This window comes from Schistosoma mansoni (assembly GCF_000237925.1).
Source record: "Schistosoma mansoni, WGS project CABG00000000 data, supercontig 0049, strain Puerto Rico, whole genome shotgun sequence".
Taxonomy (NCBI): domain Eukaryota; kingdom Metazoa; phylum Platyhelminthes; class Trematoda; order Strigeidida; family Schistosomatidae; genus Schistosoma; species Schistosoma mansoni.
Window position 1 is genome coordinate 870489 of NW_017386028.1, and position 16850 is coordinate 887338.

General features: G+C 33.3%; 1 protein-coding gene across 1 annotated transcript in view; it reads right to left on the reverse strand.

Moving 5' to 3' along the window:
• The window catches only part of Smp_161520 (cadherin-related), a gene marked incomplete at both ends in the record, with an annotated part of 47318 nt that overhangs the window by 16573 nt on the left and 13895 nt on the right, over positions 1–16850 (reverse strand). The window contains 5 exons of the mRNA XM_018790606.1: positions 8561–8753; positions 11991–12257; positions 14562–14803; positions 16229–16463; positions 16551–16581. Coding sequence (XP_018646121.1) covers positions 8561–8753; positions 11991–12257; positions 14562–14803; positions 16229–16463; positions 16551–16581 — 968 coding nt within the window. The remainder of the gene's footprint in view (positions 1–8560; positions 8754–11990; positions 12258–14561; positions 14804–16228; positions 16464–16550; positions 16582–16850) is intronic.

Genomic DNA, 16850 nt, shown 5'->3' on the forward strand with positions numbered 1-16850 from the left:
ATTTCAACTATGAAAATCCTGAAATCTCCACACAACCCCTTCTGATTATATCATGCTACTAATTCCCTTTTCTCGATGTACGTCTGATGAGAAGTAATGCTTTTTTTTTTAAAACAAACGTGAAATGGCCAACTAACCAACTTCTATAGCTGGTTTCCGTTAAGTAGAAACAGAAACTTCATTCATTCTTTATGTTATCGTATACATCGGATATGCAATACGGAATGTATTAACGAAGAACTCGCATTCCTCAAAAAAACCTTGATGAAAAATGGCTACCCAGATCGTTTCATAGAGAAGAATATGAACAGATGTAGTTTCGACAGGAAACCTAGTTGTTCCGTCCCAAAGAAAAACCTTTCTTTATGTCTGGAATTTACGGTGATCGAACATCAGACGTAATAAAAAATCGTCTAACAACCACGATTCAAAGGACATTCAATGTGGCTAAACTGCGAATAACCTTCACTAGTAGGAACTTATTTTCTATATCCATAAAAGCTTCCGTGTCTGGTCCCCTCCATGTACATCTACCAGTTCACCTGCTCTTGTGGAGCAAAGTACATTGGCCGTAGCCAGAGCTCGCTTTCAACTCGGATACGAGAACATATCCCAGTTTGGTTCTACAAGGGTGAAAAGAAAGCAGTTAGGAGTTCTATACTTGAACATCTAATCGACTGTAATCATTCTACGGATCCACAGTTTGATTTTAAGGTTGTTTATATAATTCGTTCAAATATACCTAGATTTATTTGTATTCAACTCTTAAAAATATCCGAAGCTCTCACCATCCATGAGCTAAAACCAGAACTATGCGTACAAAAGAAGTACGTTTTATCGTTATCGTTACCGTGGTCTTAATTAATATTATTATTATTACTGCATTCCCCCCTTTACTTATGTCTTATATTCTCATTATTTTGTTCATAAATACTCATCATATCACCTTATATTTTTTTACACTTCTATGACCTTTAATGACCTTTAATTACTATAACGAAAACATTTGTTTCTATTTTAATCATCTTATTATATTCACTACATCTATTATTATTACTCGTATTATGTAATCTAGTATTATCATCTATCTATTATATCATCTTGGTTATTCATGTTTACCTTTCCTGATGAAATTAGTACTTTAACAAAAAGAAAAAAATTTTCATACATATATATATATACAATCGTACAGCTTGATAATAAATTCGCTGAAAAGAGATCCCTCCAGTGAACTTAGTGTTTTTAAATTTTAATGTTTAAGTGAGAATTATCTATCTCCCTCCCTACCTCCCTACATCCCTACCCCTCTCTCCATAATGATATCAGTACAACATGTGACATTATCAATGATATTAATTATGATACTGATGCATTTTATCATAAGGATTCAATATTAACCGAAATTACAAACTGTCAATCAATACCTAATTACTAAATGAAGAATAAATACGATATTGTTTATTTACTTCTCATTTATCCATATTAATTTATATTTAGAATTATTAATTTAATAAAATAAGTCCAACGTTTCTTCTTTTTTTTATTTTTCGAAAAAAACAAAAAAAAACTTTACGTGTTAATTATTATCTTAAATAGAAATCTGTTTTTCTCTTTTTTCTTTTTTCTCTTTTTTTTTAAAAAAAAATTTACTAAGTTATTCGAAAATAATAAAAAAAATAATAATAAAGGTCAATAAATTTATTCTCTATTAAACTGTCTATCTTCTATATATTTCGATGAAGATTTTATCATTTTTCCCAAAAAAATTAAATAATGCAATTTAATTATTTAAATTCATTTAGTATTGTTTGTTTGAATCTTCCTCATTGATGTTTTTAGGACTGTAACTGGTCAGTCTCTAATTGACATATGTGCATACTGTGCTTATTGCTTTTATATAGCCTTAATTCACAAGCATGGTAAGCAAAGATGGATAGTAGTTAGCAGTGGAATCCAGTTTACTTATATTTCGTCCTATTTGGGACTCGTCATCTGGATGTACCTGCATCTGTGTTAATGTTGACTTTGGGACTCGAACCCAGTAACTTTCGCTTCAAACGCCATCGCGTAATCCACTCGGCCACTGAGTGAAAAATATTTTTTTTTGTAAATTTATTGTACATTAACTATTTAATTTAATATCAACACATTTATGTATTTGTTAGTCAATAACCCTTGATTGGTCTAACATTTTCGTATAAATATTCATGTATATAAAGAGTAAAGCCTGATGACGATCTAATTGAAAACAATTGTTCGCTTACATGTGTTGTTCTAATTTTCACAATGGGAATCTTTAATATTTTTTAATCAGTCCTGAATAACGTAAGAATTGTAACAAATACACTTAAGTCCAATGACATTCAGGTTCATATTATCAGAGTGAGAACAATCAAGTTTAAGAATAATCGAATCCAGAATCTAGTAATGGGGTATATAGTAAACATACCCACGTCACTAAGCGATTTTAAACTATAGGTTATCTTTATCAAGTTAACCTTAACCTGAACGACTTTATACAATAGTCAGTGAAAATATGAACTAATATCAAGTCTTTGTACTATACCATTAATTAGCAGAAGGGGGTTTTGTGGAGATTTTAGAAATTATATACAGTTGAAATCATGAATCAATTGAAGCTAGACCACCATAGAAGACCTGGAAGCACTGGATGGACGTTTCATCCTTTGGTGGGACTCTTCAGCAATGCGCGTCACTATCCCACCCTGGACCTATGAGTACAGTGCATCAGCACTTAACCACTAGACCACTGAGCCGGCATCCAATTCATTGTTTTACTGTATATTCTAAGTATCATGTATATAACCTAAACATAATTCACTAGATAGTTAATACAACACGATAATCCAACTTATCTAAATTACCTTCTGAACTTTATTATTTATTTACCTAATTATTTCTTAATCGATTAATGATGCTTATTCAAATAAACAACGCGATGACGTTTGAAGCGAAAGTTACTGGGTTCGGGTCCCAAAGTCAACATCAACACAGATGCAGGCACATCCAGATGACGAGTCCCAAATAGGACGAAATATAAGTAAACTGGATTCCACTGCTAACTACTATCCATCTTTGCTTACCATGCTTGTGAATTAAGGCTATATAAAAGCAATAAGCACAATATGCACATATGTCAATTAGAGACTGACCAGTTACAGTCCTAAAAACATCAATGGGAAGATCCAAAAAAACAATACTAAGTATGGTTAATTGTTAATCAATATTGATATTTACTTCTTAACACCTACAATGAAAATCTATAGGACTTCCTAAGGTAGTTTCTAATCCCATTTCCAAAGCCATTTTGTTATAATAAAGGAGAAATGTATTTTTGTGTCCATTTTGTATCAATCACTTAATGTAATACACAATATTCCACAAATACTAAAAGGTACATAAAAGTTTTTTTGTTACTATGTACATCAATAAATGGATATTCAGTAATAAAAACCGAATATATTCCGGGTAAAAGCATATTTCTGTTCATTAAAATACAAAAATAAACGTAATTTAAAATACAATTGAAATTTAGATAGAAGCTAGTGGGTCAAGTCACAATTATCCAACTATTCTTACCGGTCATTTTATGTTCAGTATGTAAATGTGTACTTTTTTTCATATTCATACAATTAAGTTATATGCTAGGTCGAGGCTCATTTCATCTCACTGCAAAATGTAATATATTTTCAATTAAATATTAACCATGATATAAATATTTCAGAATAGTTATACACTAGTACAATATAGATCTATGACAATTAAAAATTAATAGTTGAATTCATGATGAACGATGACGCAATTTCATGGGTTCGTTCAAGTTAGACATTAACACCGTTGGATGCCAGCCGACTCAGTGGTCTAGAGGTTAAGCGTTCTTGCGCAAGACCAATGTCCTGGATTCGAATCACGCGAAGCAGGATCGTGAATGCTCATTACTGAGGAGTCCCACACCAGCACGAAACGGCTGTCCAGTGCTTTCGGGTTTTCCATAATGCTCTAACGTCTATTGACTCATGAATTCAACTATTAAATTACTATAATATCCACAAAACCTCTCTCTGATTATAATTAAAAATTAAATAAAAATATAGTCATATTGTAGTGTGGTCTACTTATATCCATATAAGTAGTATATGGCGATGGAAAGAACTTAAATGAAGCTCAATTGGTAGGAAAATGCATGAACAATGAAATTAAAGAAGATGAACAGATATTTGCAGAAGGAACAATGAAGATTGAGACAATTGATTGTTATTTTGCAAATTAACTGTTCATTGTATGGTTATCAGAATTTAGTGAGATAGTCTGTAATTTTTGCTTAAATACATTCGATTGTCCCCAACCAGTGTTTTGTTCACTACAATATGATGATGGTAAATTGGATAGCAGTACTATATTGAGCATTCAATATACAAGATATAACATTGAAATAATTATAAGAATTCATTGTCAATATTTAGATTATTATCTATCCTAGTTACACAATATGGCAAATAAGTATAATCAAATGTTTTATACACCAAATGATAAATGCAACAATGATTCTATGATAAATTGATTTATTACTACCCTTTATAAGTAAGCTCTATTTAAATGAGTGATTTAAACTACCACAACCACCACCACAACAACAACAACGAAAAAAACAACTTGAGCATAAGGTTATTTGCAATACTCCAATAGGTTAGATACTGTACTATATATTTATCGATTATTATAATTGTTTCACATGAATGAATCTACTAATTGGTTCATTAGATATTCATATGAAATTTTATTGTTATGATTAACAGTAAATTGCATTTTATATTATTTATTTAGTTACTAAGTATAATATATCATTGATGAGTTATTATACTACTTTAATCGAAATAACTCAATATCTTTGATGTAAACATGTATGTAATCACCTGTGCTCAGTAGATGTACGTCCTAAAAGTAAGATGAAAATCTATGTACTAAACCTTGACTTTTAATAGAAGTCATAGAGGTTATTACTACAATGATAAATAAATCACATGCTATCCAGGGTAAAACGGATGAATACAAATATTAGCGAGTCATAATGAATAATCGGATTTAAATAATGAAAAAGGTTTATAGCTCAAATGGGTTTTCGTCCATGTGTTATGCTTCATGAAATTAATTGTTTAGTGGAGAAGTATGGGTTTTAGATCAGTCGTCAGTCACTGATAATATCGACATAGAATCTATCTACTAATATATATAGAGCAGCTCAACTAATCACGTGGTTAGAGTTCGACCATACAGAACACTCGATAGAAAGAAAAAAGTAAATGAAACTAATGAAACATCTAAAGAAAATATTTTGCATACATGATCATTAGAACAAGCTGATTCAGTGCTTGTTATATAGGCATATTATAAGTAGCCACTGATGATATTACCTAGAATAACAACTAATGCTTCACAATTAGAACATCGAGTTCAAAAAATACGACTAAGCGAACTGTCCGCCTAGCTTCTATATATTCAGCTGGTGCCTTGACTTTCTCTGCTCGTGTTCGACTATTGGTGATTGCTGTCTTCTTGTTCTTCCTTTCTTCAATCTTGTCCAGATTTTCGATGGAGATCCATTTCTTATGAGGATGCTTCTTGCGGTTCACCACCTCCTGACAAGTCGAAGTTAATGCTTCTTTGATCCCTTTCCAGTTGTCCTCAATGGTAGTTTCTTCTTCTTTCAGTAGATCCTGTAGAACTTGGAACATGTTGTTGTGAGTTATCTTGAATTCATTGAGTTTATTAATATGTAGTAGGAAGGCTGTATTGAATCGTTGTATTGCTGTTCAACCAGTTGTCCAGTGTTTCTTCAGCTTCAGCTTCATCTTGTCAATCATCAGATAGATGGTGATCTGAATCTATGTCAGCTCCTCTTCTGGTTCTCACATCTTCCATTGTCTTTCGGATTTTTCTATTGATACAAATGTGATCTATGTGGTTCTCTGTGATGTGATCCAGTGGGACCTACGTAACCTTGTGTATGCGTTTGTATGGAAATATTGTGCCGCCTATAACCAATTTGTTGGATGCACATATATTTGCAAATCTCTCACCATTTTCATTTCTCTCTCCCAGTCCTTTTCGTCTCATGATATATTCATATCCGGTGTTGTCCATTCCGACTTTGGATTTCGGATCTCCCATTATGATGGTGAGATCCTTCTTTGGACGCTTCGATATGATTGGTTGCAGCCTCTCATTGAACTGATCTTTAATGTCGTCGTTGCTATCATTGACGGGTGCACAACATTGGATAACATTCATTGTGATTCCTTCCTTGTTGGTTTTGAATGATACTTTGAATATTCTGGTTCTGTGGGATTTCCATCCTACAAGTGCATTACGTGCTTCTTTGTAAATCATCAGAGCAACTCCCTGAGTGTGTAAGGCCTGTTCCTCTTCGTGACCGAAATAAAGCAGCATCTCTCCTGTTGTGGTGTGGATTAATTATATCCACATAAGTATTATATAACGATGGTCGGGCATCAGATGTATTTCAGTAGTACATCGATAAAGAAAGAACGGGAACGAAACGCAGTTGGTATGAAACTGCATGAACAATAATAATCGGAGACGATGGACTGATATTTGCAGAAGAAACGGTCAAGATTGAGACAATTGATTAATAGTTTGCAAATTAACTGTTTGCTGTATGTTTGTCAGATTTATTGAGATATTCTGTAATTTTGTGCCTAAATACATTCGATTGTCCGACTTGTTGTCCAGCTTGGGTTCAATGAGTTTTGCGGATTCTGGTTTCTACCAAGTTTTATCTCCTTGTTTCCGTTTCAATTTGACTGATCTTCCCGGTCTCCCACATTGTCCGGACATCCCATGTAACTATATTATTGTTGCTCTGGTTGTTCGAAGGGGCATCAGTTTCGTGACTTCTGAAGAATCTCGGCTTTCATCATGAGGCGTCATAATTCTTCTTTCAACTCCCACGTCAGAATTGAAATTATTAGCGTTCATTCCCAACACTCCTCCTTTGTGTGGGCTTGGGACTGAAAGTAGCTCTAGAAGAGCTACAGTTTTTGATCTAGTATAGTGGTTGTCTAGGGCGAATGCCTAGTCAAATCTACACACTTATCTGAATTTAATTGCTCAAGATGTAAGTACACTTGTTTATGTAATTGTAATAAACCGGCTAGAATAAAAAAGATTTTCTAAGATACATTTCTAACCATTAAACCGATAATAAAATTCGTTGGTATCTTCATCCTGTTAAGACTAATATCCCTCTGAATTAAAAAGAATAAGATTCTCGTCTAATACTTACGTAACCAGAAAATATTCAGAAACAAAAAATTAAAATTTCCACTGAGACCTGATGTTCGATAATCTGATACCAGTTTTCTACTAACAAGTATTCATATCTATAGAATAAGCATTAAACTGGTGGTGTATTGACCCAACTGAGTTTATGTTGGTGAGTTTATCAGAATTAGGGATAAATTCGAGCCTTCTTAAATTGTGCTAGCGGATATTGTAAGTAATGTGAAATATTTGCAAGAATATGATATGGAAATTCTGGATCGTGGATGTTGTTTTTGAAAGTAGTTCGATAAGGAAACTGATTTCCAACTGAACAGTATCTTCAAAATCTTATAATAATAATTGTACTTATGGGTAGCTCAGGGATGGAATCTTATGCATCACCCATTGTTGGAACTTTATTTTTGTCAAACTTTAGTTGATACTGTTATATCCCGTGGAGAATTATGAATGGTAACTTTGAAGTAGCAGTCACACATCAGCATAAATTCGGGAAATTTAAAATCCGGTTATCAACTCCGGATCTCTCAAAAAAGGGGAGGTGTTATATCCCGTGGAGAATTATGAATGGTAACTTTGAGAACTATTTATGGAGCAATATGATATGTATATTTCCTATTGTATAATTGTCAAGTAACTAAACTATTCATATTCGTGGTCTTCTTATTATAAGCTTTATTTTGATCTATAGACTATTATTGTACGAATTACCATTCTTGAGTTATACTCAGTCTATTGATTACTGTTCTCCCTATTCACAGCCAAATTTGGCTAAATATTGTACAAATGTTGTTTCCTATTTTATGGTACCATGTGGTCTGTTTGATTGTTATATAAACTCAGTATGTTTGAAATACAATGATTCATATTGTAGAGGCTGTTATTGGTGTTCTGGACTTAACTGGTTGGGCTATACAGAAAGCAGGACTGATAAATACTCAAGACTACTCATACAGCTTTTGTATATCATTGCTCCGATCGATAAATCACTCCTCTCTGATTGGCGGGAATGAGCACGTTCATATATTAAACTGGGCACGCACCCAATCGATACAACAACTGGCAACGGGGATGGGTTTTTGTGTATCATTAGGCAATCAATAACTTCACTGCTCTCTTATTGGCGGTATTATCACTTCATATACTAAACAGGGCACATACACAATAGATACAATAGATACTCATGTAAAAAGTAATAATTATCGGGACATTTAATTCATTCATCTTTATATTAACTTACGTATACATAATTTCAAGGGATTGTGAGAAGTTTTTCTTACTACTTAAATAATTTTCATAAGATTCATGAACTATACTATCCGAATTATTGAAACTTTTTAATCCATAAGCAATACATTGAATTAGTGTAAAAGTGATTTCAGCATTTCGACCAATATCTGCATCATGTGCAGTAATTTTACCAATAGCCAATGCTAAATAAAATAGATAAGTAATAAGGAAAGACAAATGAAAAGTTAATAGAACTCACTTAATATATACTAGCATAATACTTGCCTATTGATATGATAAAATATATAGAGAGAGAACATGGGATGTTGCTAGGTATGGAGTCTAGGGTGCACACTTCGTCCCACTTTGGGGCTCGTCAGCTAGATGTACTTGCAATTCAGTATTAATATTCACTTTGAGATTCAAGCCCAGTTACTTTAGCTCTAAAACATTACAAAAAATCAGTTAAAATGTATAACCCTTGAACAATTGAGTTGCTAACTGGACTCAGTAGATAAGTTGATATAGTGTTGATGTTTGAAGCGAAAGACACTGAATTAGCATCTTTGGCTGAATATCAACACTGGAATCCAAGAATATCCTGTTGGTACTGCTATTTTCTTTAAGCTCAATGGTCATTTTGCGAAGGTTTCTATATTTTCCAGAAGAACAATGAAAAGCTGATTGTGTTCAGATAAGGCAGTATCACCTAACTTTTTAAAGATGTTTGTACAGGTTTGCTTAATTTGTTTTCTTTTCACTATTTTGAATGACAAGCATATTATAGGTACATACATACATATGTGTTTATACAGATAATAGAATCATCAAAAGATGTCTCTTGGCTGAATAACTCTCTATCGCATATATTTAACATCGGACATATTTGCTTATTTATTTGAACACATGAACATTGGGACAAGGGGGCGCTAAATACATATGCGCGACACAATAACAATGAGACCAGTAGCAGTTAACATTGATTTGTGTGAATGCTGTGTTTCTACTCATGTACCCAAATAAAACTAGGTAGTTTTCTTAGGGAGCCATGTCCCAAGCCTTTGACCTGAAAGTCTAATTCACAAGACAGTGGAGCAACGTAAGGAGATACAGTTCCACGGTAATCAGTGACAAACAATAAGTTCATACACCATTTATTCCTTCAGGATCTTGAAGCCCATGTGCACCACTGGTTTGAAAATATGGATTTCTATCTCTACTGAGTCGATCCTCCATGTGCACCAACCCGGTTAAACAGCCGGACGTTCGCTATAAATTGAAGTAAACACGATTGGGCAGTTGTTTAGTATAGAATTTATATATATCGTGGATTTTGATACCACTACAACATGTGGCACTATCACTGGTATTAATTATGACGCTAACGCATTTCATCATAAGGATTCAACATTAACACCCACCGAGAGAAAGCAGCGAGTAGGAAATCCCTATCAGTGGCTGTATACCCGTGGTCATGCGAGAGCATTTCAGGAGAGAGGACTCCCCGCGCCCTCGGCTGCATTAGTGTATTTGGATGTACATCAAACATAAATAGGCATAAATAGACGAGCGTCATCTTTTCTAATCCGATTTCGGGATTTCTTTTAATCACTCTGATACATATTTAGTTAGTAATATTATGAATGGCATTAATACTTCACTTTTCACATCCACATGGATATAAAATGATAAATATATGCTGTTCAGGTCTTTGGCAATGCATGAATTTTAGTCTGTTAGTTATTATGACTTTGACAGAGTAGTGGATTTAATCCTAAATTCTCACATAAGTCCACTTGACTCACAGTTGATTCAGACACCGTTTTACAGAGCTACAGTCGTAATGAGTCTTAATAATATACTGACTCTCTATCAGATTATTTTGGTTATTCACTCTGTTTTAGTTTTTTTATACAAGCTGTTATATTTTACTTTCCATCATCTATATTCAGTAGATTTAAATTGATAACCTCTTTTCTAAAATCCTGTAGTTTTAGATTAAACAAAAACTGTTGAACTTATTAATCAGTTCATTAAAAAAAAATCCAACTGTTGTAATCTATCGTATACTGAAGGATACAGTGATATTATTTTTTCTTAGAACCATTAAAAAAGAGTTGATTATTGAGCAACCGTTACGTTTCAACTCCATGAATTTTGTTTTCTATCGACGTTCGTCATTTGCTTCCCTTCTATCTTCTCTACAAACCATTTACCACCCAACTGATATGCTTCTGTTTCTATGATCCACCAGATTACATTTCATCTCAATTTAACATTTCATTTTGTCGTACTGAGTCATCTTTTCTCTATTTATCTCTGTGATGAATATTCGAGCCCTTGACAATAAAACGATTATTATTATTAGTTTCCCTGATAAAAAATAACGATTTAAATCTTTTTTATTTCACCTCACTTTAACCATGTTTAACAGAATTTTATTATCGCTATTATCGTAATTTTTATAATCTTTAAAAACATGGATGTATATTTACGATTGTACAGCTTTGAAAATGAATTTACCGAAAATAGAACTCTTCACTAAACCAATCTTTCTTATATTTTATTGTTCTTGATTGTCATTAATCTATGTCTACCGATTTCACTATGTAATCAACTAATTTTAAACTCTCTGATCTTTTGATACTAGTTCAGATAGTACACTTTGATGAAGCGTGTTTAGTTCTAATAAACTTTAGTCGTATATATATGTTAATTTTTAAGTAGTAGTTTTATCTTGACTGCGATCAGCTAATGTGAATCTAGAGAAATGAAATGAACACTTCTTTTTTTTATATAGTTGAGATCATAAGTCAATTGAAGCTAGACAACTATGGAAAACCTAGAAGTACTGAACGGTCGTTTCGTCCTATTGTGGGACTCCTCAGTAGTGCGCATCCACGATCCCACCTCGCGAGATTCGAACCCAGGACCTATCGGTTTCGCGCACGTACGCTTTACCTCTACACCACTGAGCTGGCTGGCATCCAACATTGTTCATGTCTAACTTCAACCAATCCACGAAATTGATCAACCATTCACCACTGTCTTCAGTGAGTTACAATCTCACAACAGATCCGGTTGAAATCCACTGATCACTACTTCTCACTAGAACTCCAGGAAACACCTCATAGAGTCAGTCACTAGTGAGCATATGATCATTATCAGAAGGGGGTTTTGTGGAGATTTTAGTAATTTTTTATATAGTTGAGATCAAAAGTCCATTGAAGTTAGACCACCATGGAAAACCTAGAAGCACTGGACGGACGTTTCGTCCTATTGTGGGACTCCTTAACAGTGCGCATCTACGATCCCGCCGCGTGAGATTCATTTTATGTTAATAAAAGGGAACCATATTTATAAAAAACAATATTGTTTGTTCGAAATTTTGCAGACATTCTATTATTGTACACAATAGAAACGTAATGAAAACAACTTACAGGCTGTATGATTTTCTAATACATAAAACTCTATTTTATTCAATATACTTGGTGGATTATCATTAACATCTTGTATAGTTATTGTTACATCAGCACTAGAATTTAAACTTGGCATTCCATTATCTGCCGCATGAATTCGAAAGCGTAATTCATTGATCATTTCTCTATCTAATAATTTTTGTACTGTTATATAACCAGTAACTTTATTGATATCGAAATAATTTGCATTTTGTCCACTTAACCAAAATGTTAATTTAGAATTTTCACCTATCATTATCAAAGTGAAATAACAGAAAGTAATATTGTAGATATACTACTCATTAATGCCGTTAATTTAGATTGTAATTAAATAATAGATTACTGTTATGTAATTACATTTAAATGGTGTAATCTATTTTTGGCTACTTGATGGAACACCCTTACTTGTTTAAGAATAAGAGTTTTTGACAATTGTGTGTTCAGTCATAAATGAGAAATAGTCATTGATGTTAATTTTATGACTAATTAGCAAGTGTTTCTTCCTTTTAGAACCTAAAATGAGTCTTTAATGAAACTAAAATCGATATATTGTGAAAAAATTTATTCATAAAGAATCTTACCAATTTCAATATTGCATAGATACAGTGCTGATTTGTTTCAGAAAGTATGGGACTTGATTTCATTAACATGGGACAATAATCATCACGATGTCAATAATGACGTGACAAACAGAAATTGAATAGCGCTATAGATTAGAAAAAAGGACTCAGGTTACTACTAGTCCTTTAAAATCAGAATAGCTGTATTTAAAGGTCTCTAAATGGAACATCTGGAAAGTGTAATATTAGAATCGAGTCCCAATGAAAACATCAGTTTCCTGAATATTGCAAAATGACTACTGTAAGCTTTTTAATCGTATCAAGCGGTTTTGTGTCATCTATTCTGCTAATTCGCTATTTGATTAAAGAAGGAACAAATATCTTGGCAGAATAACACAATAGTGTTATTCATGAAAACAGAAGTTCGTACTTTATATCAGAAATGTCTAGAATGAACTGAGTTAAAATATGACAATAGAATAACATTAAGAGACCATAATGCGGAAAAAAGTTAAAATTGTTCAAATGTTTACCTATTTATAGGTTAAATATATGAATATTCTAGAAGGGTATGGAAACAAAAAAGTATATTTTCTAGAAATAGAAGATAGATTATGTATTAAGACTAGTTGAGTAAAGCTCAGATGTTGGAAAGAAGATACTAGGATTTTGATTAAAGTATATGGAAAAATAAAAACAATGTCTTCCACAAGAGTCTCACAAAAATAAGGTCACTAGGGCAAAATGGGACTTAAATCTGTTTCATTTTGAATGGTAAAATTCGGTTTGAATTTCTTTATTTCAACAGCTTTGGCAAAGCGTTACATTTTGGAATCCATTTGTTTGTTGATTACTTTGAAAGATTTCTCAACTTCAACATCATGCAGATTGTCTTGTGAATAACAGGCGTTAGCACTACCGAAAACCTTCTGCCATAACTATGTGGAATATTTTCGGCGATGCTCTAACAAACCATCCTTTCCGTTCTTCTGTGCATCGGTAAAACGCAATCGGAGTTAACAGAAGGCGGATATTTATCCATAGTATCTTAATTATTATTTAGTTTTGTATAGAGACAATAACTTGGTCGCTGAATACGTTCCTTTTAGTATTACCTTTGGTCTAAAATCAATTACTCTAGCTACTTCATTACACTTGAAGCCAAGTATTAAGAAGACAGGCTTTTTCTCAACCGTAGGAGTGCATTCACATGCACTCACTGTCCCTTAGAAAATCGAAATGGAAGCTTTCAAAACTCCACCTCCAGCGTTTGATCTCCATACTAGTGTATCAGTGCCACACAGTACATATTTCTAACCCTAAACAAACTCCCGACACAGTAATAAACACCTAACATCTTTACTTCAGATGGTTTTACTCCGAACGTGTATGACACAATGGTACTCCGAATGACATCAATCCATTACGGGTACCATCTACAAATTCAACATTTTTTATAAAAAATCAAGTCCTTAATAATTATTGATTAAGTAACATGTATAGTAATCGCTATATATCATAAACTGACTACAGTGGAAAATGTTAAATGATGGATCCCATTCTGAAGCTGCTGTCCTCTTTATTGCGCTTAGAAATTCTGTACGAGATTCCATTTATGCAGTGATCAAAAATCTCAATCTAGGAAAAAAACGACTGCTTACGTCCAGTCGGTTTTCCATGGTTTTCCAACCGATGACCTCCAGTTTTTGACAAACTTTATCTTTAATAATAAACTTTCTATCAAAAGATAAGAGGATGATAGATTGATTATTATTTTTTGTGTGAAAAACTGAATCAATAAAAAACAAAACTGAAATTTTGGTAGGTAGTTCTTTGTATTCTTAAATAATCAATCACTCGTAACCAGGACACCAATAATTCACTTTATTCCACTACCTAAACTTTTGAACCTTAACATTTCCACCAGCTGTCAATTACAATATACAAATACATTACAGCAAGCAAATAGTATTCATAATGTTTAGTAACTTACCTTCATCAGGATCTGTTGCATTGATTTTGTTAATTGTTGTTCCTATTTCAGTATTTTCATTAATATTAAAATAATAATGTGATTGACTAAATATTGGTAATTCATCATTTACATCAGATATTCTAACAATTACTGATCCTGTACTATTTCTTGGTGGTATACCATAATCTGAACATGTTATCCATACTGTAATTTTTGAAATGAATTCACGATCAAAACTTGAAGCAGTTGTTAGTTTATATCTATGAAATATAATTCAATATTCAGTGTGTTAATTTATAGTCACAGTATTGTTTTATATATTTACTCTACTAGAACAAAATAGTAATGTAATACCGTGATGGTTTTTATCAAGGACTGATCTTAGATATCCATTAAAAACCAAAAAAATACACACTAGAGCTTCTTCGTCCCAGTGTGGTGTGGTCTACTTATATCTATATAAGTAGTGTATGTTGATGGTCAGACATAGAATGTATTTTGGCAAAAGATCAATAAGGAAAGAACTGAAATGAAGCGCGATTGGTATGAAAATGCATAGACAATGAATCTAGAACTTTTTTCTCGTTAGCGTTTTTTTAGCGAGTTGGTTTTCTACGGGATGGGGTCGCTGACTCCATTCCCAACCCTCCTCCTTTACCTGGGCTTGGGACCGGCAGTAGCCCCCGGAGAAGCTACAGGCGGAGTTGGAGCATGTGGAAACCTTTACATATCTGGGCAGCATCATTGATGAACACGGTGGATCAGATGCAAATGTGAGGGCGAGGATCGGCAAAGCAAGAGCAGCATATTTACAACTGAAGAACATCCGGAACTCAAAACAATTGTCAACCAACACCAAGATCAGAATTTTCAATACAAATGTGAAGACAGTTCTACTGTATGTGTCGGAGACGAGGAGAACTACGAAAGCCATCATCCAGAAGATACAGGTGTTTATTAATTAGCGCTGGGAGTGGATAGGGCACACATTGAGGAAATCACCCAATTGCGTCACAAGACAAGCCCTCACATGGAATCCTCAATGTCAAAGGAGAAGAGATAGACCAAAGAACACATTATGCCGAGAAATAAAGAAAAACATGAGGAGAATGAACAAGAACTGGATAGAACTAGAAAGGAAGGTCCAGGACAGAGTGGGTTGTAGAATGCTGGTCGGCGGCCTATGCTCCATTGGGAGTAACAGGCGTAAGTAAGTAAGTTAGTTATGAATTTAGAGAAGGTGGATTGATATTTACAGAAGGAACAGTTAAGATTGAGACAATTGATTGCTATTTTGTAAATTAACTGTTTTTGCTGTATGGTTATCGGATCTTAGTAAGATAGTTTATAATTTGTGTTCAAATATATTCGTTTGTCCCAACTGGTGTTCTGTTCACTACACCAGTACGAGACTCTTTAGCTGTATCCATTTATATTTATTTTACTTTTTTATTAAGACATTTCATTAATGAACAATTATAATCTTTCAAGTGCAGGATCGTGGGTGAGCATTGCTGAGGAGTCCCAGAACAAGACGAAACAGCCGTCTAGTGCTTCCAGGTTTTCCATGGTGGTCTAGCCTCAATTGAATCACGCTTTCATCTATGAAAATACTAAATCTCCACAAAACCCCTTCTGATAATGAACAATTATAAACTCGAAATCTTACAAACAAATATACTTACATAATTGAAAAAGGCATATGCATTTGTTGTAAACTAAAGAGAATTTCAGTTGGATTTAGCAATAAATTTTCTAATTTTTCTTTATTTTGTGTATCAAAAGTCCATTTTCTTGTCTCTGCTAAACGACAACTTACACGACCATTATCTCCACTATCTTTATCTTGTGCAGTAAATACAGCAACTAATCGACCAGGTTTTTCATTTTCTGGTACTAATGCATAATTTGTTAAATGAGCTGGTTCAAAGTGTATTTCAGGTGAATGATCATTTTCATCTAATACTGTTATTTCTACAATACAAGTTGTACTTCTTGGTAGGCTACCTCCATCACTCGCTTCAACAGTTAATATTATCTGTAAAAAGATAAAATAAATTACCCATAATTCATTTATTATTGCTCGTTCTATGTTGTATGTTCTGTATGTAAAATCAATAGTTTCCAGTTAAGTTAAACTGAACCGTTTGTTTTTTTATATGAAAACTATAGACATTGGAATGAACACACTTTATGATATATTCTTTATTGCTCGATAATCGTTCAATGTTATTTATTCTTCACCTTTCATTTAGCATGATTGAGCTTTGCCGGTTGTGACTTTTTACTGGAACCTTATTGGCCCGT